This window comes from Podarcis erhardii (assembly GCF_964252035.2).
Source record: "Podarcis erhardii genome assembly, chromosome: Z".
NCBI classification, from domain to species: Eukaryota; Metazoa; Chordata; class Lepidosauria; order Squamata; family Lacertidae; genus Podarcis; species Podarcis erhardii.
This window is the reverse complement of record NC_138504.1, coordinates 42,894,548-42,917,990: the sequence shown is the minus strand read 5'-3', so window position 1 is coordinate 42,917,990 and position 23,443 is coordinate 42,894,548. Positions and strand designations below refer to the sequence as shown.

The window sequence follows — 23,443 nt, the reverse complement described above, 5'->3', positions numbered from 1 at the left end:
CTTCCGCTTTGAGTGTTACACTGAGGTCTGTCTGTTTTTGCTATTTATTTTGTGTTTTTGCGGCTCTTTTTCTTTTGTTTTTTGTGACTGTGTGGAACCCAGTTCAGCTACTGATTGATTGATTGTGTGACTGCAATACATTGTTTTTTGCTTTCATTTTATGGATCAATGGACTTGTTAGATAGTAAAATTCATGTTAAATGGCTGTTTTAGAGGTTGTTTTTAAAAGTCTGGAACGGATTAATCCATTTTGCATTGCTTTCTATGGGAAATTGTGCCTTGGTTTTGGAACTCTTTGGTTTGGAACGGACTTCTGGAACGGGCTAAGACTGAGAACCAAGGTACCACTGTATGCAGTTTATCATAACGATGCATTCTTGGGCATGTTTTCTTGGAACTAAGTTCCACTGCTTGTCACAGGTCTTTCTTTTGAGAAAACAGAAGGTGGTGTGGCTCAGTGGTAGAGCATTTGCTTTGCATGCAAAAAGATCCCAGATTCAATCCCCAGCATCTCCCAGTAGAGCTGGGAAGGACTCTGGCCTGAAATCCTGGAGAGCTGTTGGCAGTCAGTATTAACAGTACTGAGCAAGGTGGACTAGTGGTCTGACTAGTGATATAAGGAACCTTCCTATGTTCCTAAAATGGGATTATACTGTAAGCACAATTCAGCTGCTAGTAAACTTTGCATGAGAAAAGTGGATAAGGAGCAGTTTTTTTAAAAAAAATAAATCTACAGCCCAAGGAAGTACATCTTCAGCTGTACTGGGTGGAGATTTTACTTTAAGGCATGTTTTGGTCTTGTAATATTAGTCCCATCACATGTTGTTTTGAGGCCGGGCTGACCATTGCTGCAATCAGAAAAGTTGTAAACTGAGATAGATCAGCTGTCTCTTAAGAAAGAACAACGTGCTGTGACCAGGATTGGGGTGCTGGGGGTGGGGGTGGATCTTACAGAAAGGTCCCTTCTAAACATCTGTTTAATTGTGCATTCATGATTATTTGTGCTCATGATGGTATTGGTATACGCAATCCTGTTCCAATACTGTTTGTGCCTACAGATGTTTCAGGACTATTTCATTTCTAGTCAGGCATTGCCCCATAGCTTCCTGTGGAAACCCCATAACTTTTTATGCCACAAATCACAAAGAGTGTCCCTCTCAACGTGATAATGTGGTAACATTGGGGAAGCACTGCAGAACAAAAGTGGAATGATGCATGGAGAGTCCAGTATAAATCAATGTCTAATGCACTGTTATTATTTCAGTTACGTGTTGTGAAATATACTCACAAACCAACAATTACCCACCAATCTGGAGGGAACCACAGATCTTTCATTGGCACCCCTACCTTTGTCCTTTCTGCAGAATCCCTTCTGCAGTGCTGATGTGCTTGTGGTTTTGCTATAATGTTTTTGGAGATTGGCAAGCAAAGCAGAAGACAGAAACAGCAGGAGAGGCCCAACTGAGGAAGTGAGATGGTGCAATAGAAATGAAATAACTCAAAAAAAGTTGATGAGATCATGTGGGTAGCAAATAGCCTGTCTACAACTTTTTCTGTTTTTTGTCCTGTAAGGTTTTGGGGTTTCTTGCAAAATCATTTCTTGCCTGCCCCATCTGCAGGCCTTGTTAAGAATCATTTGCATTTATATAAAAACATTTCAGAAACAGATAGTCCTTTGTGAACATGAGAGGGGAATGTTTTTTCAGCCTGAGGGCTGTATTACCTTTCATGAAACCTTACTGGGAGCCATGTTCCAGGGCTAGGAAGGGCCAGAGGCAAAAGCAGACAGAGCCACAGATGTAAAGTTCAGTAGGCTTCTAGCCACAATGGCTATTTTCTACTTTCACTGTTGGGAGCAACTGGCCTCTTAGCACCAATTGCTGGGGATCACAGGTGGGGAGAGAGATGTTGCACTGTGCTTTCCACAGGCATCAGGTTGGCCACTGTGAGAACAGGATACTGAGCTAGACGAGTCCCCTTTCTCCTGGTTCATCTGGTCTCTTCCTATACCCCCAACACCTCTGTATACCATTTGCCTGGAATTGCAAGTGGGCTGTTAGGCTCAAGTCCTGTTTGTGGGCTTCCCACAAGCATCTGGTTAGCCACTGTGAGAAAAGGTTACTGAACTAACTAGATGGGTCATTGGCCTGATCCAGAAGGCTCAGCTTATGTTCTCTTTGGGACCTCTGCCTGTACGAAGCTCTGTGTGTTCAGGATTTGGATGAAAAATAGAAGTAGGACTTGCAGCTTGTGAGTACAGTTCTAGGTGTAATTTAGGGCGGGATGTGGGTGGCACTGTGGGTTAGACCACAGAGCCTAGGACTTGCTGATCGGCGGTTTGAATCCCCATGACAGGGTGAGCTCCCGTTGCTCAGTCCCTGCTCCTGACAACCTAGCAGTTCAAAAGCACGTCAAAGTGCAAGTAGATAAATAGGTATCACTCTGGTGGTAAGGTAAATGGTGTTTCCGTGTGCTGCTCTGGTTCGCCAGAAGCGGCTTAGTCATGCTGGCCACATGACCAGGAAGCTGTACGCCGGCTCCCTTGGCCAATAAAGCGAGATGAGCGCTGCAACCCCAGAGTTGGCCACGACTGGACCTAATGGTCAGGGGTCCCTTTACCTTTAAGCAAAAGTGGAGGAGGCTACTGGAAGTCTCATGTAAATTTAGGACAGAGGAACATGCTATTATAATATCCGAAGAGCCCACCTGGAACAGAGGCAGGTCTCAGCTTCTGTGCAGATTTCTTAAATCTTGTTCCCATTCTCTGTGACATCAGAAAAAACCATGTGTTTCAACCTTAAGAATAGCCCTCCTGCATCAGGGTAAAGGGCTCATCTATTTCAGAATTCTGCTTCCCACAGTGGGCGAGTCAGATATTTTCAGGGCATGAAGGCAGCAGCCCTCACACGTCGCTTACCTATTTAGCAACTGGTGTCTTCATGATCAGAGGCTGCAGGAGCAGCTGTTGTGGCTTGGTCAGGTCTGAGCTGACTGTGGAAGATTGGGAGACATTTGCACCTGAGATGGTTGTAGAACAATGAGAGGAACCTCCTAGATAACCAGAGCTGGTAGGGCCATTCCCTGGACCATCCTGGGCACCTTCCCCTGAGCCTGAAGCTCCAGATGCCTCCCACTGCGTATCACCAGGAGGGAGGCTGTAGTATGGAGGGAGTGCCCATCTTCAGGCCAGAGGGTTGGTCCTCTGAAGTTCTCTCAAGGGAGTGGAGCCTGGGAGAGGGAGGCACAGGCATTAAAGTCCTCGATCTGCTCTCAAGCTTTGTGTAAGCAAGCTGCTCATTTGGAGCTGTCCATGGTCTTCCAGCCTTGATGCTTTCCCTTTTGGTTCCAGTGTCAGAGCAGAACATGACAGGTGTTCAGATACCTTGCCTAGGGACATGAAGGTTCCATATGGGCACCACAGCTAGCGGCCTTTGATAAACCCATTCTTCATGAATTTGTCACATTCCCTATTGAAAGCCACTTAGGAAAGCTCGACAAGAGGAGCATTATGGAACACCACTTAGGTTTCCAGCTTTTCTTTTCATTAACATCATAAGCAGAGGAGCAATCCAAGTTGCTGTTTGTTTTACTGGTGAGTTGTCCTTCTTGTGCCTACTCTGGTTTGTCCTTCAGAAAAGCTTCATGCTGAGAATCTCCATGGTCACAGTTTAGATTTAATCCATAGTGATGTGCTTGGTTCCCAAGTGCGGCAATTACCATCTGTCTCCAGTTTCAGATGTGGCCTTGCTGTGTTTGTTGCGCTGGTTCTTTTTGCTCCTGGGTGGAGAGGTGTTTAACACAAGAGAAGGAGCAGTGTCTTGGGATGCTAGGCACATTTACTCAGAGGCAAGTCTCACTGAGGTGGCCAACTGGTGTTTGCCCTGCTTCTATCCAGACTCCAGGTGGGGCTCATACGCCCGAAAGGTTACTGCATAACAAAAATAAAATCCTGCATGTAGAAAACTAGGAGAAGTGGCTAGTCTCCAAACCCTGAGTCACTAGCTTGTTAAGTGCAGGGAACATGTGTGGTGTTACAGAGGAGCATCATGTGAGCCCTCACATAAAGTGGGAGACTCAGACACATATTGCCCACCTCAGTGAGAACTAGGAGCTTAGTTCAATGGAGCATAGTGCCATGTACAGTCGTACATCGGGTTACAGCCTCTTCAGGTTGCGTTTTTTCGGGTTGTGGACTGCTGAAACCAGAAGTACTGGAATGGGTTACTTCTGGGTTTCGGTGGTTGCACATGCACAGAAGTGCTAAATCACTCTTTGCGCATGTACAGAAGCACCGAGTCACACCCCGCTCGTGCGCAGACGCGGGTTGCGAATGCTGCGGGTTGCGAATATGCATCCCGCACGGAGCACGTTTGCAACCCGAGCGTCCACTGTAGATGATTAGAGGTCATTAGCTGTGGGAGGAGCTTATCAGAGCTTGCAGGGCAGCAGCTGAAGAAGGAGCAAAAAGGGTTTTCTTGTGTGTGTGTTTCTTGTGGCTGATTAGCTGCTCTCCCTGTGCAAAGGTCAGAGGGGGCAGGGTTTCTGTTGAGGTAGGTGATTAGCTGTGGGAGGAGCTTATCAGAGCTTGCAGGGCAGCGGCGCGCGCAGTTTGATCCATCTTTTAGATTTAGGGGAGCTAGTCTCAAACGTTTGTTGGGGGAGACCTAGGTTTTTTTGGGGGGGAGTTATTTGTCCTGTCTTCACGCTTTTTATGATGGAGGACCGCTGTAGTCACCCCCAACGACACATTCTCAAGATGGAGGGTGAGGAAACAGCTGCAGTCGCCTGCGGTTCCTGCGCAATGTTTGCCATCTTGCCAAAGGTTGCAGGCAGTTTTACCTGCAGCAATTGCATGTTGATTGCCCTCTTAGAAGACAAAGTCCAGCAACTGGAGGAACGTGTAGCTACGCTCCAAAGAATTAGAGAGCTGGAGCTCTTCTTGGAAGCAACAGAGCACACTGTCTCCACCAAGGAGGAGACAGGGGACTCCCCTGAGAAGGAGGCTAGTTCACCAACACAGGAGCCAGATATATGGAGAAACATGACTCAAAGAAGTAGGAGGCCCAGGGTTCGCTCTGATTGTTTAGAAATACACAATCGCTTTGAGGTCCTCTCCCCTAGCATGGAAGACGAAGAGCAGACTCCATTTGAGGATCTCTCCCTCATTACAGTCGATCAGGTATATGAAGACAAGCAGCAAAGTTAGTCCTCAGGCAACCTTGGAATGGACAGCACACGGAAGAACCCCGACCAGACCTAAGAGGAGGTGTGTAGTGGTGATAGGGGATTCCCTACTGAGGGGAACAGAAGCAGTGATCTGTGGGCCTGACAAGATGTCTCAGGAAGTGTGCTGTCTCCCCGGGGCTAAGATCCAAGATGTAACTGAACGACTGCAAGGAATCATAAAACCCACTGACAAATACCCCTTCCTCTTGGTTCATGTGGGAACTAATGACATTGCAAGCAATAGCCTCCAGAAGATCAAAAGAGACTACGAGGCTCTGGGCAGGAAATTGAAGCAATTAAATGCACAAATTGTCATCTCATCTGTCCTCCCAGTTGAACGACGTGGCCCAGGGAGAGAGGGAAAAATAGTGGAAGTGAACAGCTGGCTTCGCAAATGGTGTAAACAGGAACGGTTTGGATTCTTAGATCACGGACTGCAGTTTCTTGAAGATGGACTTCTGGCAAGCGATGGGCGGCACCTCACAACGGTTGGGAGGAATGTTTTTGCCAAAAATCTCAGAAACCTCATCAGGAGGGCTTTAAACTGACTAATGTGGGGGAGGGAGACAGTGCTCCTGAAGGTAGGAGTCTATCAATTGATGAAGATGATCATCCAAATGTCATAGACCAAATGGAGCAAACAGCATGCAGACCTAGTGGTGGGAGGAAAAAATCCTTAAATAAGAGACACGGGGGAACGATTAATGGACTTCAATGTCTGTACACTAATGCGCAAAGCATGGGAAATAAACAAGATGAGCTTGAGCTCTTGGTACAGCAAACTAAATATGACATAATAGGCATCAGTGAAACCTGGTGGGATAAGTCCCACGACTGGAATGTAATAATGGAGGGATACAATCTATTTCAGAGAAACAGACCAGACAAGAAAGGAGGAGGAGTGGCGTTATATGTCAGGGATGTGTATACCTGTGAAGAGATCCAAGATTTAGAACCTCAATGCCAAAGTGAAAGCATTTGGGTCAAAATTAAGGGAGAGAAGAATAACAGTGACTTCATTGTGGGAGTTTACTATAGATCCCCAAGCCAAACGGAAGACATAGGTGATGCCTTCCTGGAATAGATGGCCAAGCATGCAAAAAGAAGGGAGATAGTAGTAATGGGGGACTTCAATTACCCGGATATTTGTTGGATGCCAAACTCAGCCAAGAGCATAAGGTCAAACAGATTCCTCACTGGCCTTGCAGACAACTTCATTGTCCAGAAAGTGGGAGAAGCAACAAGAGGAACAGCCATTTTAGATCTGGTCCTAACCAATGTTGATGACCTGGTTAGTGGGGTAGAAGTGGAAGGATCATTAGGCGCGAGTGATCATGCTCTTCTGAAATTTACTATACAGCGGAAACGAGCAGCCAAGCATACTAGAACTCAATTTCTTGACTTTAAGAAAGCCGACTTCATAAAACTTAGGGAAGTGCTGGGTGAGATCCCATGGACAGTAATACTAAAAGGAAAGGGAGTTCATGATGGCTGGGAGTTTCTTAAGAGAGAGATAGTAAAAGCACAACTTCAGGCAATACCAATGAGACGGAAACATGGAAGGTGCCTAAAGAAGCCAGGGTGGCTATCTAAAGAACTTTTAACTGAGTTAAGATTAAAAAAGGATGTGTACAAAAAATGGAAAAGGGGGGAAACCACCAAAGAGGAATTCAAACAAATAGCCAGCACGTGTAGACACAAAGTCAGAAAAGCTAAAGCACAGAATGAACTCAGGCTTGCTAGAGAGGTTAAAAGCAACAAAAAAGGCTTTTATGGGTATGTTCGTAGCAAAAGGAAGAACAAAGAAACAGTGGGGTCACTCAGAGGAGAAGATGGTGAAATGCAAACAGGGGACACAGAAAGGGCTGAACTCCTCAATGCCTTCTTTGCCTCAGTCTTCTCCGATAAAGAAAACAATGCCCGACCTGAAGAATTTGGAGCAAATGATTCAGCAGAGGAAACACAGCCCAGAATAACTAAGGAGATAGTACAAGAATACTTGGCTAGTTTAGATGTATTCAAGTCTCCAGGGCCAGATGAACTGCATCCAAGAGTATTAAAAGAACTGGCAGATGTGATCTCAGAACCACTGGCAGTCATCTTTGAGAATTCCTGGAGAACAGGCGAAGTCCCGGCAGACTGGAGGAGGGCAAATGTTGTCCCTATTTTCAAAAAGGGGAAAAGAGAGGACCCAAATAATTACCACCCAGTCAGTCTGACATCAATACCAGGGAAGATTCTGGAGCAGATCATTAAGCAAACAGTCTGTGAGCACCTAGAAAGGAATACTGTGATCACCAATAGTCAGCATGGATTTCTGAAAAACAAGTCATGTCAGACTAACCTGATCTCGTTTTTTGACAAAATTACAAGCCTGGTAGATGAAAGGAACACAGTGGATGTAGCCTACCTTGATTTCAGCAAGGCATTTAACAAGGTGCCCCATGATATTCTTGTAAAGAAGCTGGTAAAATGCGGTCTTGACTATGCTACCACTCAGTGGATTTGTAACTGGCTGACTGACTGAACCCAAAGGGTGCTCATCAATGGTTCCTCTTCATCCTGGAGAAGAGTGACTAGTGGGGTGCCACAGGGTTCTGTCTTGGGCCTGGTCTTATTCAACATCTTTATCATCGACTTGGATGATGGACTCAAGGGCATCCTGATCAAATTTGCAGATGACACCAAACTGGGAGGGGTGGCTAACACCCCAGAGGACAGGATTACACTTCAAAACGACCTTGACAGATTAGAGAACTGGGCCAAAACAAACAAGATGAATTTTAACAGGGAGAAATGTAAAGTATTGCACTTGGGCAAAAAAAAATGAGAGGCACAAATACAAGATGGGTGACACCTGGCTTGAGAGCAGTACATGTGAAAAGGATCTAGGAGTCTTGGTTGACCACAAACTTGACATGAGCCAACAGTGTGACGCGGCAGCTAAAAAAGCCAATGCAATTCTGGGCTGCATCAATAGGAGTATAGCATCTAGATCAAGGGAAGTAATAGTGCCACTGTATTCTGCTCTGGTCAGACCTCACCTGGAGTACTGTGTCCAGTTCTGGGCACCACAGTTCAAGAAGGACACTGACAAACTGGAACGTGTCCAGAGGAGGGCAACCAAAATGGTCAAAGGCCTGGAAACGATGCCTTATGAGGAACGGCTAAGGGAGCTGGGCAAGTTTAGCCTGGAGAAGAGGAGGTTAAGGGGTGATATGATAGCCATGTTCAAATATATAAAAGGATGTCACATAGAGGAGGGAGAAAGGTTGTTTTCTGCCGCTCCAGAGGAGCGGACACGGAGCAATGGCTCCAAACTACAAGAAAGAAGATTCCACCTAAACATTAGGAAGAACTTCCTGACAGTAAGAGCTGTTCGACAGTGGAATTTGCTGCCAAGGAGTGTGGTGGAGTCTCCTTCTTTGGAGGTCTTTAAGCAGAGGCTTGACAACCATATGTCAGGAGTGCTCTGATGGTGTTTCCTGCTTGGCAGGGGGTTGGACTCGATGGTCCTTGTGGTCTCTTCCAACTCTATGATTCTATGATTCTATGTGTGGTTTGGCCTTGTGTGGACTTGATCTTGCATGTTTTTTTCCAGAATTCAGATTGCCTCAGTAGAGGATTTGGGAGTCTTTGGATGGATTTTTTTCTCTCTAACTCATATATTTAACCTGTGGAGAAACAGAGTGGATGAAAGGACTTTTCTCTAGAGAGGGGTAAAGGGGGCTGTGAACTCATGGCTTTAGGGAAAGCAAGAAGAGACAGCATGAGTGGTTACTTGTGCCTTTGGTGTGGGAGGAAACTAGCGCGCGCGCGCTCTCTCTCTCTCTCTCTCTCTCTCTCTCTCTCTCCCCGTGTTTGTGTGTGTGTGTGTGTAAGAAAAGGAGAGTCACACAATAGAGAAAAATCATGCAGGCTTATTGAAAGGCTCCTCTCTTTAAAAGCAGCCTTGGGCGACAGTGAAAGTGAAGGCCACTTAGTCTCCCAGAACAAACAGTGGTGAACAAAGGAGGCTGTGTGCTAATGGGTCTTTCTCAGCCAAGCTGGACTGCAACAAGCCCAGCAGCTGCAAGTGGAACCCAGGTAATGTGGTTGCATTTGCATAACTTCAGGGTGAGCTGCAGACCCTAATGGACTGTGCATGACCTTACCTTGATGGATTCCCTTGTGGGGTGGGGGCAGAAGCCCTGTCCACCTCAAGTGGAGCATCATGTAGGAAGAAGGAAGCCCATACTTAAAACTATAGAACTCACTCCCAGATGATCTGGTGACAGCCACCAACTTAAATGACATGGACAAATCCATGTTGATAACTACTAGGCACGTTGGCCATACTGTTTCCCCGCAATCAGACAGTATGCTGGGAATTGCTATTAGGGAAGAGTGCTGTTGCACTCATGTCCTGCACCCCAGAGGCATCTGGTTGGCCACTGTGAGAGCAGGATAGGAACATAAGAGGCTGCCTTGGTCCATCTAGCGCAGCATTGTCTATGCTGACTGGCAGTGCCTCTCCAGGATTTCATAGAGGGTACACTCCCACTCCTTTCTGGAGATGCCAGGGATTGAACCTGGGATGTTCTGCATGCAAAGCAGATGCTTTACCACTGAGGTATGCGCCTTCCCCAAATGGACATCGCTAGGTGGGTCTTTGGCCTAATCCAGCTGGAGTCTTCATACACTCTGTCCACCTTGGACAGAATCCTACTCCCAACAGCTGTGCACAAGAACCCCCGTTTGAGGTCTATGATCTTAGTGGATTGTGTGAATGCCCCCTTTGAGTTCCCCATCTCTGTGTGAGATGAGTCTTTTATTGCCTTGCTGGCTCTGGAATCAATGCCACCTCTCCAGTGGAATGAATGGAACCTTTTCAGACACTACAGTTTGGCTGGAGAGGATAGAAGGAACACCCCCCCCCCACAGCTGCATCACACTTTGCCTGTGGCAAATGGCACGGCATGATACTGGAATTTCTGTGTCTGCCATCTGTATGGAAAGGGAGGCTGAAGTGTGTGTGTGTGTGTGTGTGTGTGTGTGTGTGTGTGTGTGTGTGTAGAAGAAGAGAGTGGAATCTATTGTGTAAACTGGTATCGGCCTCGGGAGAAGCCAGCCTTCCTCCAAGGGTTCTCTTCTTCACACACACCAAATTTCATTCTTACAACAAGACTGTGAGGTAGGCTATGCCAAGAGTTGGTGATTAATACAAGCTGTCCCAGAGTGGGTATTTGAATCCAGGTCTTCCTGGCCTTAAATCAAGCCCTCAGCACATTTTCATTCAATCCTTGGCTTAACATCATTCAGGTGAGAAGGAAGGGGCTGTGGGAGTGAGGAAAAGGTGTGTCATGTCCACTCTTGGCATTGGACATGCCCACTGTGAGCAAGCACAGCCACCAGGTAACCCTCAAGGGAATGTAGGCTGCAGCAGAAAGACAGTTCCTCATCTCTACCTTGATCTAAGACTCTATCCCAGCTGCCCTGCAATGGCATTCTACCACCACTGATTTTTAAAGTTCCACAGTTTTCCCCTTTTATCTAAGTTTCTTGTTCCTGGGATAAGCCTTGGGTCTCTTGTAGGATATCTGAGGAGAGAAAGCAGAAAAAGAGTGTTACAACCAAATTGGGTTGGGAATCTTTTTCACCCTGGGGGCCTCATTCCATTCTAGGCAGCCTTCCCAGGGCCACCAGGGATGGACAGAGCCAGAGGCAAAAACAGACCAAGCAATGAATGTAGGTTTTACCTTTGTTCAGTAGGCTAGTTTCTACGCACAATCATCCTTCTCTATTGCAAGAGCAATTCTCAGAATTCAAGGACACAGCCAGGACATACGGGGGCGACTCAAGAAGGATGCAAAGCAAGGCAACTGGAGGGGGTGGACTGGGGAGATTTCTGAGGGCCACACAGAATGGCCTGAGAGTCCATGCCAGGGGTCAGCAAACGTTTTCCGCAGGGGGGCAGTCCACTGTCCCTCAGACCTTGTGGGGGCGGACGGACTATATTTTGAAGAAAAAAAACCCCACGACTCTTCCTCCTCGGTGGCTGCTTGCCTGTGCCTTATGAGGGGCAGGGGCTGGCAGTGGCAGTGGCGGGATGATGAGTGGCATGAAAGGGCTGGCTCCGGAGAGGAGCTGCTCTGCTTTAAATGGCACTCAGCCAACTGCGGCTCCTGTGCCTTGCGAGTAGCAAGGGCTGGCAGTGGTGGCGGTGGAGGGACGATGAGTGGCCAAAAGAGCTGGCTCTGGAGAGGGGCTGCGTAAAATGGCGGTCAGCCAACCATGGCTCAACAAAACCCAGCCCCCTTCCTCCTCTAGGCAGGGCAGGGAGAAGCCAGGAGGAGGGAGGGAGGAGGCGCTGCCATGGTGTGGGGGGGGGGCAATGGCACAGCCTGAACAATCAGAATCCCCACAGCGATCCACGTGGCGATTCCCGGACCGTCTGTGGGCCGGATCCAGAAGGCAATTGGGCCAGATCTGGCCCCTGGGCCTTAGTTTGCCAACCCATACCCTTGTGCTGGAAAGTCAGGCTAGGGTTCATGACATTAAGCTCTCCAGCTAGCCAAAAACTGGAAATCTATTTAGGGACAGTTCCTGGAAAACCAACACTGTCAACCACTTTTGCTGTTTTCTCTCAGTTCTGTCTCCAGGGACAGCCTGTGTTTGCTGACTGCCATCCCTCGCAAGGAGGGGGCAGTTAGGGCATGTCTTACTGGCCAACAGAAATGTTAACCATTGAATGAAGAGGCCAAAAAAGGGGGGGCTCTTTGAGAAAAATATGAGCCAACTGCCATTCAAACTCTCTTTTGTCTTACCCCCCCTACAGCCTGGGGACAGGATGTGTGGAAGTGCTGAATGAAACTGCAATGTGACCTACTTTTTTTCCAAGGCTCGTACCACCCCCTGACACCCCTCAGCTCTTTGCAGAAGCAACGATGAAACGGTACAAGTGAGTCTCGCTCCCGCCTTGTCCCCCCCCCCCCCCGGGAGGTTATTCCATCACGCCACCCTGCATCAATCTGCCTTATCAGTGACTGCGGGGATGTCCAATGCAGCAAGGGATGGCTTTGAAGCACACCTCCGCCTGCAGGAGGAGAAGGAAGAAGATGAGCTTGAGAGGCGTGAAGATCTGGAGGGAGACCCCAGTGTGGGAAGAAGCAGGCTGAATTGGCAGGGTGTCTCTTCTCCTCAGGAGATCCTGGAGGATGTTGAACGTATGGAAGAGCTTAAGAGCAACCAAGAATTTTTGGCAGAACGCAACTGGGGGTCTGACTTGGGTGAACGTCAGGACTTTGAATGTGCAGGGGCAACCAGCCCTGGGAATCCTGCAGACCGACACAGTGAGTAACACAGGAGATCTGGTTGACCCTTCTCTACGAACATTGGCCGATTGAGTGAAAGTAGATTATAACCAGTAGGAGGCTGGCCTATTAGGGCAAATGGGGCACTGCCCCACCACCCTCAGTGAGTCCTCAGCCAGTCTCAACCTGCCTCCCTTCTTACTTACATCCAGTCCAGGGGCTGGTCCTGCCTGCCAACTTCCTCCTCCGTAGTCTCAAGTGATGTCCTTTGTAGAACTTAGCAGGGAGGAGGAAGAGAGGGACAAAGCTAGAATTAGTTGACGCCAACTCCCTACAGTCCACTCTATCAGCACCCATGAACACTACGCCACCCGTGTCCCAACACGGGACCAGAGAGGCAGCTGAGTAAGGTTATCAGTGGTTTTGGAGCTACAGTGCCCTTTAAATTCCTACTGTTACTAGCAAAACCAGAATGAGAGATGCAAAATGCACATGGTTTTTGCAAATTTGCATAATTTATACAGATGTCAGAAACTCAGCTGTGGCTGGCATGGAATTTGTGTGGAGTTTTAATGTTGTGAAATACACACACTGAGGCCAAATGCCAGTTCTCACACTTCTCAGATCTTCTGGATGATGAAGCTGGGATGAGATAGTTGTTTACCACATGGCACATAATGTGGAGAAAGTCAACAGAGGTTTTTTTTGTTTTCTTCCTCTTCCATAATGCTAGAACTCAAGCTCATTGGATTCAGTACAGACAAAAAGATGGGCACATAATACATTATTCAGTTATGGAACTCCCTGTCACAAATGTGGTGATGGCAGTCTGGTTCAGATGGTTTTGAAATTAGGTGCATTCATGTATGCCAGATCTGTCAGTGTCAATGGGGCACAAAAGGTAGATTGAACCTTCATGTTCAGGGGTGGTATACTTCTGAAGGCCACTTTCTAGGAGCAGCAGGGAGGAGGGCTACATACGTTACTCTCCCCTTTTCCATTTTATCTCCACAACAACCCTGTGAGGTAGGTTAGGCTGAGCAACAGTGACTGGCTCAAGTTTCTGCAGAGTCAGCAAGAGGGTGTGGGGTGGGATGAATTAATTATGTCAGTGGTTGTGCTCTAGGTAGGACTAACATTGAATACAACCCTTATGTTTGATGAGGAAAGGATCTAAAGGCCTTCCTGAAATTTTGGTAAAGTCGTGAGGTTTTAAATGGAATTACTCTGAGCTCCTGGAAGGGGTCTAGGACTTTTAATCTAATTTAGTATTTTAATGCCTGCCTTCTGCATTAAGCTACATGATCAAAAGTGGGATATATTTAAGCATTCTCTTCTTCCTTCTCCACAGAACATCTAGAGGACAATGGAAGCCCCAATGATCAAGGTCCGATTTCCTACTGGCATCCGCAGAGAGACCAACTTTTGGGTGCCCCAGAAGATGACCAGGATCCAGGCAGCTCCCAAGATCTGGAGAAACAAGCAGGGGAGTTGGATGCTAGCAGTGAGGGAGAGACCTACCCAGAGCTCTCATATGAGGTCCAGTATGGCTCAGAGTATAGCACCAGTCCTGAGGCACTGAGAGACCCACAGGCCTTGTACAAAAGCAGCAAATCCTACAGTTTTATCTCAGAAGGTGGAGAAGAGTTTTCTGATAACTCCAACCTCAGTGCCTCTCCTTCCAGGCCTCCTCTGGAATGCACCCTCTTGAAAACAGATGCCTATGAGCTTGGCAAGACTCAGAAGTTTCCAGAGGAAATGGCACTTACTTCCCCATCAAGGAGAAGTCCTCATGGCAGCTCTTTTGGGGGTTCCATGGGCAGCAGTCATAGCCCCTCGTTTGTAGACCATGTTCTAAATTATCCCAGCATTGAGGCTGAGACCTTACCAGAATCCTCCTTTTTAGAGAACCTGGGCCACCCTAAGGAAGATGTTGACAAGGTGGTTGCCACTGCCGGCAGAGCCAGAACAACTCAGTGTTTTCCTTTAGCCACTGTTAAACCGAAGGAGAAGCTTCTGGAACCAAGCGGGGCAATGAAAACATCTCATACCCTGAGGCAAGCTGGCTACCAGCAGCTGGAAAAGGTGTGGAAGCTGAAAACAGATGTTCCTCATGGACTGCCATCCAAATTCAAAAGGCAGTCCAGGTCCCTGAGCCCACAGGGGAGAGCTGCCTGGAAAAGGGCAGGAGAGCCCAGTTTGAGCAAGCCTGTCCAAGAAAGTAGTCCAGTAAACCTGGCAGCGACTGACACTTTGCAGTATGGCCGAGGGCAGCTTAACTACCCACTTCCAGATCTGTCCAAAGTGGAGCCTCGAGTGAAGTTTCCAAAGAACGCACAAAGCTACCATCCACCCCGGGGGAAGACCCCCCCAGCGAGGACCAAGGAATCTGAGAAGCCAGTGGTCTTCAAGTCTCCTGCTGAGATTGTCCGGGAGGTGCTACTGAGCAGTGGGGAAGGGTCTGTGCAGAAATGTCAAGATCCCACCATTTCTGTCATTCCCGAAGAACTCAAATCCCCAAGACAAGCTACAGTGCTGGTGCATCAACTTCAGGTAATAGCTTCAGTGTCTATTGTGAAAGTTCTGAAGCCACACATTGACTTACTTCCTATTCTGGCAGATGGCCTGTGCCAGAGCTTGTATCCCTTAAGAATGTAAGAAGAGCCCTGGATCAGGTCAAAGGGAGCCCATCTAGTCCAACACCCTGTTGTCACAGTGGCCAGCCAGATACCCCAATGGGGAGCCCACAAGCAGGAGCTGAACACAACAGTGTTCTCCCAAATTGTAATTTCCAGGAACTGGTAGGTATTCAGAGAAAGACTGCCTCTGACTGTAGATGTAGAACATAGCCATTGGGGTAATTTCAAATTGTTTGACACCCCCCTCCATTTTCTTAGCTACTTGCTGTCCAGTCATGGAATTTGCATGGGTTGCAACCAATGTTAGAGTAGATATATTGATAGCCTTGTCCTCTATGAATTTGGCTAATCCTCCTTTAAAGCCATTCAAGTTAGTGGTCATCACTACATCTTCCAGAATCAAATTCCATAGAGTTGTATCCAACTAAGTATCACTCAGAGCCCCAAGAAGCCAGAAGAATTCTTGTTAGCTGTAAGGGGACAGGAAATCCCAGATAAAGTAAAAAAAAACCTCTTCCTTTATGCAACAGCTACAGGAAGGGTACTACGTACTATGTACACACTAAAATGTGGAAGGAGAGGAAAATTCCGCCCAAAGACCAGTGGTTGCTTAAACTAATAGAATATGTAAAATTAGCCACGATGATGGCCAAAATAAGAACTTCAAAGGGAAAAACAGCATTGAGCAAGTGGGAACAACTTTAAAAAGAAACTGTGTAAATATAATTTTACAAGTAGGGTTAAACATATGAACACCAGTAAACATAACAAAGAGTGAAAGATAGAGAAGGGAAGGTTTGGAAAACTTTAAGAGTTGCAAAAAAACCAAAGTGATTGGGTTAGGGTGTCAAGGGAAGATAGGTTGGGAAGTCCAGACAAGAAGGGCTAGGAGATGATGTATGTAACTGGGATAACGATAACTGATCGTTATTTGCACAATTTTTTTAAAAAAAATTCACTCAGAGTAACTTAGTCGTGTACAATAATTTCAATATACCTACTCTAACATTGGTTGCAACCCATGCAAATTCCATGACTGGATAGGTAAAGGTAAAGGGACCCCTGACCATTAGGTCCAGTCATGGCCGACTCTGGGGTTGCGGCACTCATCTCACTTTACTGGCCAAGGGAGCCGGCGTACAGCTTCCGGGTCATGTGGCCCGCATGACTAAGCCACTTCTGGCGAACCAGAGCAGCACACAGAAACGCCGTTTACCTTCCCGCTGGAGTGGTACCTATTTATCTACTTGCACTATTGTGCTTTTGAACTGCTAGGTTGTCAGGAGCAGGGACCGAGCAACGGGAGCTCACCCCGTCGCAGGGATTCGAACCCACACGTGTCCATGGAGGGGGGTGTCAAACAATTTGAAATTATTGAGTGATCCTCTATACAGAACTCATCACACCTAGACAACCAGCATGTGGGGAGAGGAATGGGTGGACACCGTTCTCCATGAAATGCTACTTTTCTTTGCGTGGGGATCTTTTTTATTTTTATTATATGGAAGAGCATTTAGGAATGCAGGCCATCTGTCATCTGGGGTGGTACAGTATTAGACATGAGTTCACCACCTCAGGAAGAGCTAGGCCATTGCCACGGGTAACTGAAAATACAGGAGCCCTATGATCTGTAAAACTACCATCTTGCCAATCCTGTCCCAACAAAAAGGGAATGCTGCAGAAATGATGCAACATGTGCCAGTTTGCATTTCTTTGACATGATTTCTTTTCTTTTTTTGTGGGGCACACAAAGGAGTTATAAGCATTCATCAGACTGTGCTGTGAACATCGCTTCCAACTCTACAGTTCTATGATTCTTATATTCTTAACTGTTATCCAGTCAGCCTGGGCTCCTGTCATTGGGGTTGACTGGAACTCTAAAATATGAACCTAACAGATGCCAAATGCCTTTCTTCTTCTTTTAGGAGGACTACCACAAACTGCTGACAAAGTATGCTGAAGCTGAGAACACCATTGACCGGCTACGGCTGGGTGCAAAGGTAGGATATGTCTCCAGGTTGTTTGAGGACCTAGCACTGTCCTTCATCCACCTGTCTTCTGTCATGCTAGATTTCTGTGTGTAGGACAGGAATGGGGAACTGGATCTGGTGGGCGGGCTGGATTCTTACTCCTCAACCATCTCCCTCTCCCACAGCAGTGGAGACTGGCCTATTAGGGAGAATGAAGCACTGCCTCACCAACCTCAGTCTGCTCTCAGTCATCCTCCACCTGCCTGCCTTCTTAGATACAACCAGCCATGGGGATGGCACTGAATGTCAGGTTCCTCCTCCTCCATCTTGGTGTTGCCCTATGTAGAGCTCAGCAGGGAGCCTAGAATCAGTCAGCTTCACCTCTCATTGGCTCTGGCTCATCTCACCTCTGACTCCACCTGCCATTGGTCTCCTCACACTGTTGTTCTCCCTGCCTTCCACTCTACTAGAATTAATGGGCACCACCTCCCACTGCCCTGTGGGCCAAATCTGGAAGGTGGTGGGGCCACTTACCCATCAATCACCTGGCGTCACAATGACATCTGGTGTCCCGTTTTCCTTTGCCCGCACGGTTTGGCATTAAACAATGCAGGCAAATGTACAGCAATTTATAAGTTCCTGTGATCACAGGAGTTTGCGCCTGCAAACTCCACTTTTTAACCCAGCTGCTGATTAGGCAGATGGTGCACTGATGACCAGCAATTTGGATGGCTTCAAAAGAGGATTAGACAGGTTCATGGATGATAAAGCTAGCAGTGGTTCCTAGCCACAATGACTGTGCTCGGCCACCACTGTTGGAGACAGTACACCTCTGAATACTAGCTGCTTAGAATCACGTGAGGACTGCTGTGACACTCAGGCCCTGCTTGCAGGTTTTGCACAGGCATATGTCTGTGGAAGGACAGATCGTGAAGCTGAGGCTCACCTCATGAGAAGAGAAGACTCGCTAGAAAAGACCCTGATGTTGGGAAAGATGGAGGGCACAAGGAGAAGGGGACCACAGAGGATGAGATGGTTGCACAGTGTTCTCGAAGCTACAAACATGAGTTTGACCAAACTGCGGGAGGCAGTGGAAGACAGGAGTGCCTGGGATGCTCTGGTCCAGGGGGTCAGGAAGAGTTGGACATGACTAAACAACAACAACAACGTCTGGCCATTGTGAGCACAGGAACCTGGACTAGATGGGACACAGGCCTGATCTAGCAACAGGCTCTTCTTAGCAATGCCCCCTCCCCCTTAATGGGGGGCGAGAGTCTGTTTAAAGGAGAGAATAGGAATCATTATGTTTTGTTTTCTGTTTTTTTTAAGATACACCCCACCCCCACACAAGCACTTTTGGTTCCAGGTTCCTGTTTGTGTCAGTGAGTCAGGCAGCCTGGCCTCTGCTTGAGCAGGAATGTGAGAATACGAGAACGTGCCTAAAAGATGAGCGGCTCAGGGTTGCAACAGGTTTCCCCCCACCCACCCCTTTCCTGTATCTTAAGAGCTGCGTCTTTTCAAACCACAGCCCAGCAGAAGCAACCACCACGGCAGCTACTCAGAAAGAGGAAGGAAGATGTGGGACATTAATTGAAAGAAGTCTGAAGAACATGAATGGCTTTAAAATAGGGTTGGAGAAATTCAAGTCTTATCTGTAGCTAGTCTCCATGATGGTTGTGCTTGCTCCTCCATGGTCAGTTGCTAGAAATCACAGGAGGGGAGAGTGCTGCTGTGCAGGTTTCCCACAGTCATATGAATGGCCACTGTGAAAACAGGATGCTGAACTAGATGACCATTGGTCTGATCCAGCAGACTGTTATATTATTATGCTATGTTCTTAACAGAAGAAATATCCCTGCTGGATCAGGCCAATGGATGATAGAATCAGCATTCTGCTTCCAGAAGTGGTTAGCCCAATGTTTCTGAGAAGGCCACTGGCAGGGCAACTCTCCTTTCTAGTTGTCGTTGTTTTGTCTTTGGGTAAAGCACCACAGGATTTGGAGGCTCCGTTTGGCTTTCATGCAGAAAACTAGTTAGGGATGAGGGATAAAATTGTTTGGCTTGCATTATCTTATCTTAATTTGACCTTCCCAAATCAACATGCAAAGGTAGAATTGTGGCTGTCTTTCAAACTTCTCACTCCTCCAAATTTTGCAATGCAATTCCCCAGCTAAAAAATGCATGCAGAAAGGTGTATTTTAGAGGGAAGTGTGTTCACCAATGCCTTTATTAGTCAAAATGACAAACAAGTGTGCATTCTATATGGAGAAATTGCTTGCAGAAAATGTGTATGAGGCAAAATTGCATCCAAAAATATGTAAAATAGATGCATTTATTACCCTGATCTCTAAGCAAGATAGTGACTTAACAAAGACTAAAAATTACAGATATATTTCTTTATTGAACTATGATTATAAACTATTTGCTACAATTTTAGCTAACAGACTAAAAAGGACATTGACTGAGTCAGTCCACAGAGACCAAGCTGGTTTTTTACCAGGCCATCAAATGAAGGACAAAATAAGAAACGTAATTAATCTAATAGAGTATTTGGAAGTAAGAAATGAAAAGCAGACCACACTAATCTTTTTAGATACAGAGAAAGCCTTTGATAATATTTCATGGTCATTCATGATTAAGGTATTAGAGAAAATGGAATAGGTAATCTTTTCCTTTCTGTTGGGTATAATTAAGACTGAAATCTCCAGGTGTCAGAAAAGGTTATTTATGTATGTAACAACAGTGGCTCGTGTTTTGTTAGCCCCAAAATGGATAATGAGCAAGGTCACAGCCATAGAAGATTGGCAACTTGCAGACTTAACATATAGAATAAGAGAACAAGAAGAACTTACATTTAAAGAAGATTGGAAAATGTTTATTGAATATATGGAAAATAATTGTGTACCGCTGAAAACACTGGCAGTATTAATATAAATTCAACAGTGTAAATAAGTTTTGATGGATGTGATAATGGAAGACCGATTGGTATAGTTTTTGTAAAATATTCAGGGATATAAGATATGCAAAATGAACCATGGAAAGAGAAGAAGGGAAGTCATTGACATCTTAAGTATGTAAAATGTTTATCGGAAATTGTAAAATAGACAATTTAATAAAAATCATATTGAAAACCAAAACAAACCCCCCAAAATGCGTAAAATAGGAGAAATAGGAAAATGTACATATTTGCTTTTAAATAAATTGCAATAATTGCAAACTGAACTGGAGATGGGGTAAACTGAAGATTGAAAAATGAGAGAAACCAAAACTGACAACCATGTCTATTCCTGTTGCTGATAGCTGTTGATGGATCTAACATCTCCATGAATTTAACAAATCCCTGTTTAAACCTCTTCCAAAAGTGACTCCCATCAGTATTCTGGCTCAGATGTAGAGGACACCACCAGTAAATTCTCACCCAGCCTTGTGGCTCAGTATACAGGGGCATTTAGACAAATAGTGAAGCTTATAGTGAGTCAGACCATTGGTCCAGGCAGCTCAGTGCTGCCTACACTGACTGGCAGCAGCTCTCCAGGGTTTCAGACAGAGCCTCTCCCTCCTCTACCTGGAGATACAGGAGATTGACCTTGGCACCTTCTGCATGCACAGCAGATGCTCTACCACTGTGTTACAGTCTCTCCCCAAAAGGAAAGGCTTCTTTGGAAACTAGGTTATAACTGAATGTGCATGAGAGGTATAGTAGAATGGATTTCCAGGTCTGTGGTTCACAGAGGGGTATGTGGGAGGAGTTTGAGAGAGAGGCATACTGCACAGATGGCAAGGATTAATGAAATCCAGCTTTAGTCCCCGCCAACTGAAAATAAGTGAGCAAGGGTGATGGAGCGAGGAGATAAGGGATTTTCCTCAGCCCCCAGAGCTGTTTGTGAATGGGTAATCAGAAATGAGCTCATATGGCCTTCCTGAGCAATTTTATTTTGACTCTGGCAACATCAGAAGTTGCTTTCTATCAGATAAGGCTATTTGTTTATCTAGTGTGGTATTGTCTAATGGCAATGGCTCTCCAGCTTTTAAGGAAGGGCTGTAGCTCAGGGGAGGGGAGTGGGTAGAGCATCTGCATTGTATGTGGAAGGTACCTGGTTCAATCTCCAGCATCTTCAGTTAGGGCTGTGAAAGACTCTGCTGCCTGAAACCCTGGAGAGCCACTGCCAGTCAGTGCAGACAGTACTGGGCTCAAGCCATAAAGAGCCTGTTTTCCATAGCTTTCTGACTGATCTTTTTAACTGGAGATGCCACAGATTAAAACGTGGGTATTCTGCATGTGCTCTAAAAGCAGCCCTACAGTCTGGAATATACTCTGTACATGTTCAGAGGAACTGTATCAGTTCTTCAAATAACCACCGGCATTTAAATAGAGAAAACCACCCCACACCTGACTTCCACCTCTTGATTAAGTCATTAATTGATTAATTGGTAGGCAAAGTGAGTCCCAGGGCCTGAAGGTACTTCATGGGGAGGAGGCCATCTGCAGTTCAGGTGGAGCTCCATGCAGATCTAGCACCTCTTCACATCTCTTCCCCTATGACTCCCCTCCTCACCTTTCCCAGCACCCCTGTGCTTCAAAATCATATTTGGATTGAATAACCCCATGGATTTCTTCTGCCTCTCAGGTGCGGTTGTACTATGACCATCCAAAACCCAGCCATGGGATCCAAATGGGGACTGTGGCTCAGGCCTCCAAGCTCATAACCTTCAGCATCCCTCAGGCCAGGACAGCTGAGGTCACAGGGAGCTCTAGCTCAGCACCGGATGCTGCTTGGAATGAAGGTAAGGTCTGATAAATCTGTGCACCATCCTTTGGAAGAAATAACATTTGTAGGAAGTTCACTTTAGGACAAACAGTAAGGTTTGGATGAATATTGGCTAGATCTCTGATGCTGGTAGCTACCGTATTTTTCCCTCTATAACACGCAGATTTTTTCTCCTAAAAAGGAAGGGGAAATGTCTGTGCGTGTTATAGTGCGAATGTGTGGTCCCTGGAGCCGAAAAACCAGGCAAAAATCAAATCGCGACGCTTCAAGGAAAAGGGAAACCTGAAAAGAGGAAGCGGCTGCTTTCCTGCATTCTGCCTCAGGGTCTTACTGCCCACCCTCCTCTGTTTCGTTGCTGTGTTTGCTGAAACGGAACAAAGAGCAGGGAAAGCCCCTCCCCTCCAGGCAAGCTCCGGTGCTGCTGGGGGAGAGGGAGAGAGGGGGGGAAGGGAGAGAGAGGGTGGGAGGGAGAGAGAGAGGGGGGAGGGAGGGAGGGGGAGAGAGAGAGAGAGAGAGAGAGAGAGAGAGAGAGAGAGAGAGAGAGAGAGAGAGATGGCTGGCTTGGGTGGGGGGGAACTTTTGCCTTTCTTTCCTCCAACCCGTTAAATCCCTCTCCTGCATTCTTAGCCAGCTGCTTCTCTGCACACCCCTCTAATGTCCCTTCTTTGTTTTTCCTTCGCTCCCCACTTAAAATGTGGTTACAAAGCATAGATCCACATGGATCCTCAGGATCTTTGCATTGGGTCACCCCAAATTCACCATCAGATCACATAGCATGTCCATGGCTACAGCCTGCCCCCCCAAAATCATGCACCCACTGTTGCCTGGGGCTGCAATGGTGCAAAATTGTGGTTAAAAAGCATGGATCCACATGGATCCCCAGGATCTTTGCATTGGGTCACCCCAAATTCACCATCAGATCACATAGCATGTCCATGGCTACAGCCTGCCCCCCCAAAATCACGCACCCACTGTTGCCTGGGGCTGCAATGGTGCAAAAACATGGTTACAAAGCATGGATCCACAGGGATTCTCAGGATCTTTGCATTGGGTCACCCCAAATTCACCATCAGATCACATAGCATGTCCATGGCTACAGCCTGCACCAAAAAAATCACGCACCCACTGTTGCCTGGGGCTGCAATGGTGCAAAAACGTGGTTACAAAGCATGGATCCACAGGAATTCTCAGGATTTTGGCATTGGGTCACCCCAAATTCACCATCAGATCACATGTCTTTGGCCACAGCATGAAGCCCAAAAATGATACATCCACTGTTTCATTCAGAATGTTTTTTCCCTTGTTTTCCTCCTCTAAAAACGATGTGCGTGTTATGGTCAGGTGCGTGTTATAGAGCGAAAAATACGGTAAATATGATCCCATCCCCCCAAGCCCAGCCTCTATCCCAAACTACAATCATTTGAAGAACTTGCTTAGATCAGTGGTGAGTAATGTAAAGGTAAAGGATCCCTGGACGGTTAAGTCCAGTCAAAGGTAACTATGGGGGTGTGGCATTCATCTCACTTCAGGCCGAGAGAGCCGGTGTT

At 46.7% G+C, this 23,443-nt stretch overlaps 1 protein-coding gene and 1 long non-coding RNA gene across 5 annotated transcripts in view; both read left to right on the top strand.

Annotated features, from left to right (window-relative positions):
- Positions 1-23,443, top strand: part of LOC309333857 — a 153,927-nt gene that overhangs the window by 6,455 nt on the left and 124,029 nt on the right. The window lies entirely within an intron of this gene.
- The window catches only part of AKNA (AT-hook transcription factor), a 66,915-nt gene that overhangs the window by 12,119 nt on the left and 31,353 nt on the right, over positions 1-23,443 (top strand). For 2 of the 4 annotated variants that reach the window (XM_081847433.1, XM_081847430.1), the window contains exons 2-5: positions 12,044-12,557; positions 13,870-15,071; positions 17,083-17,157; positions 21,756-21,912. In XM_081847433.1, coding sequence (XP_081703559.1) covers positions 12,260-12,557; positions 13,870-15,071; positions 17,083-17,157; positions 21,756-21,912 — 1,732 coding nt within the window. In that variant the 5' untranslated portion in view covers positions 12,044-12,259. The remainder of the gene's footprint in view (positions 1-12,043; positions 12,558-13,869; positions 15,072-17,082; positions 17,158-21,755; positions 21,913-23,443) is intronic. The other 2 variants (XM_081847432.1, XM_081847431.1) reach the window with 2 other exon arrangements.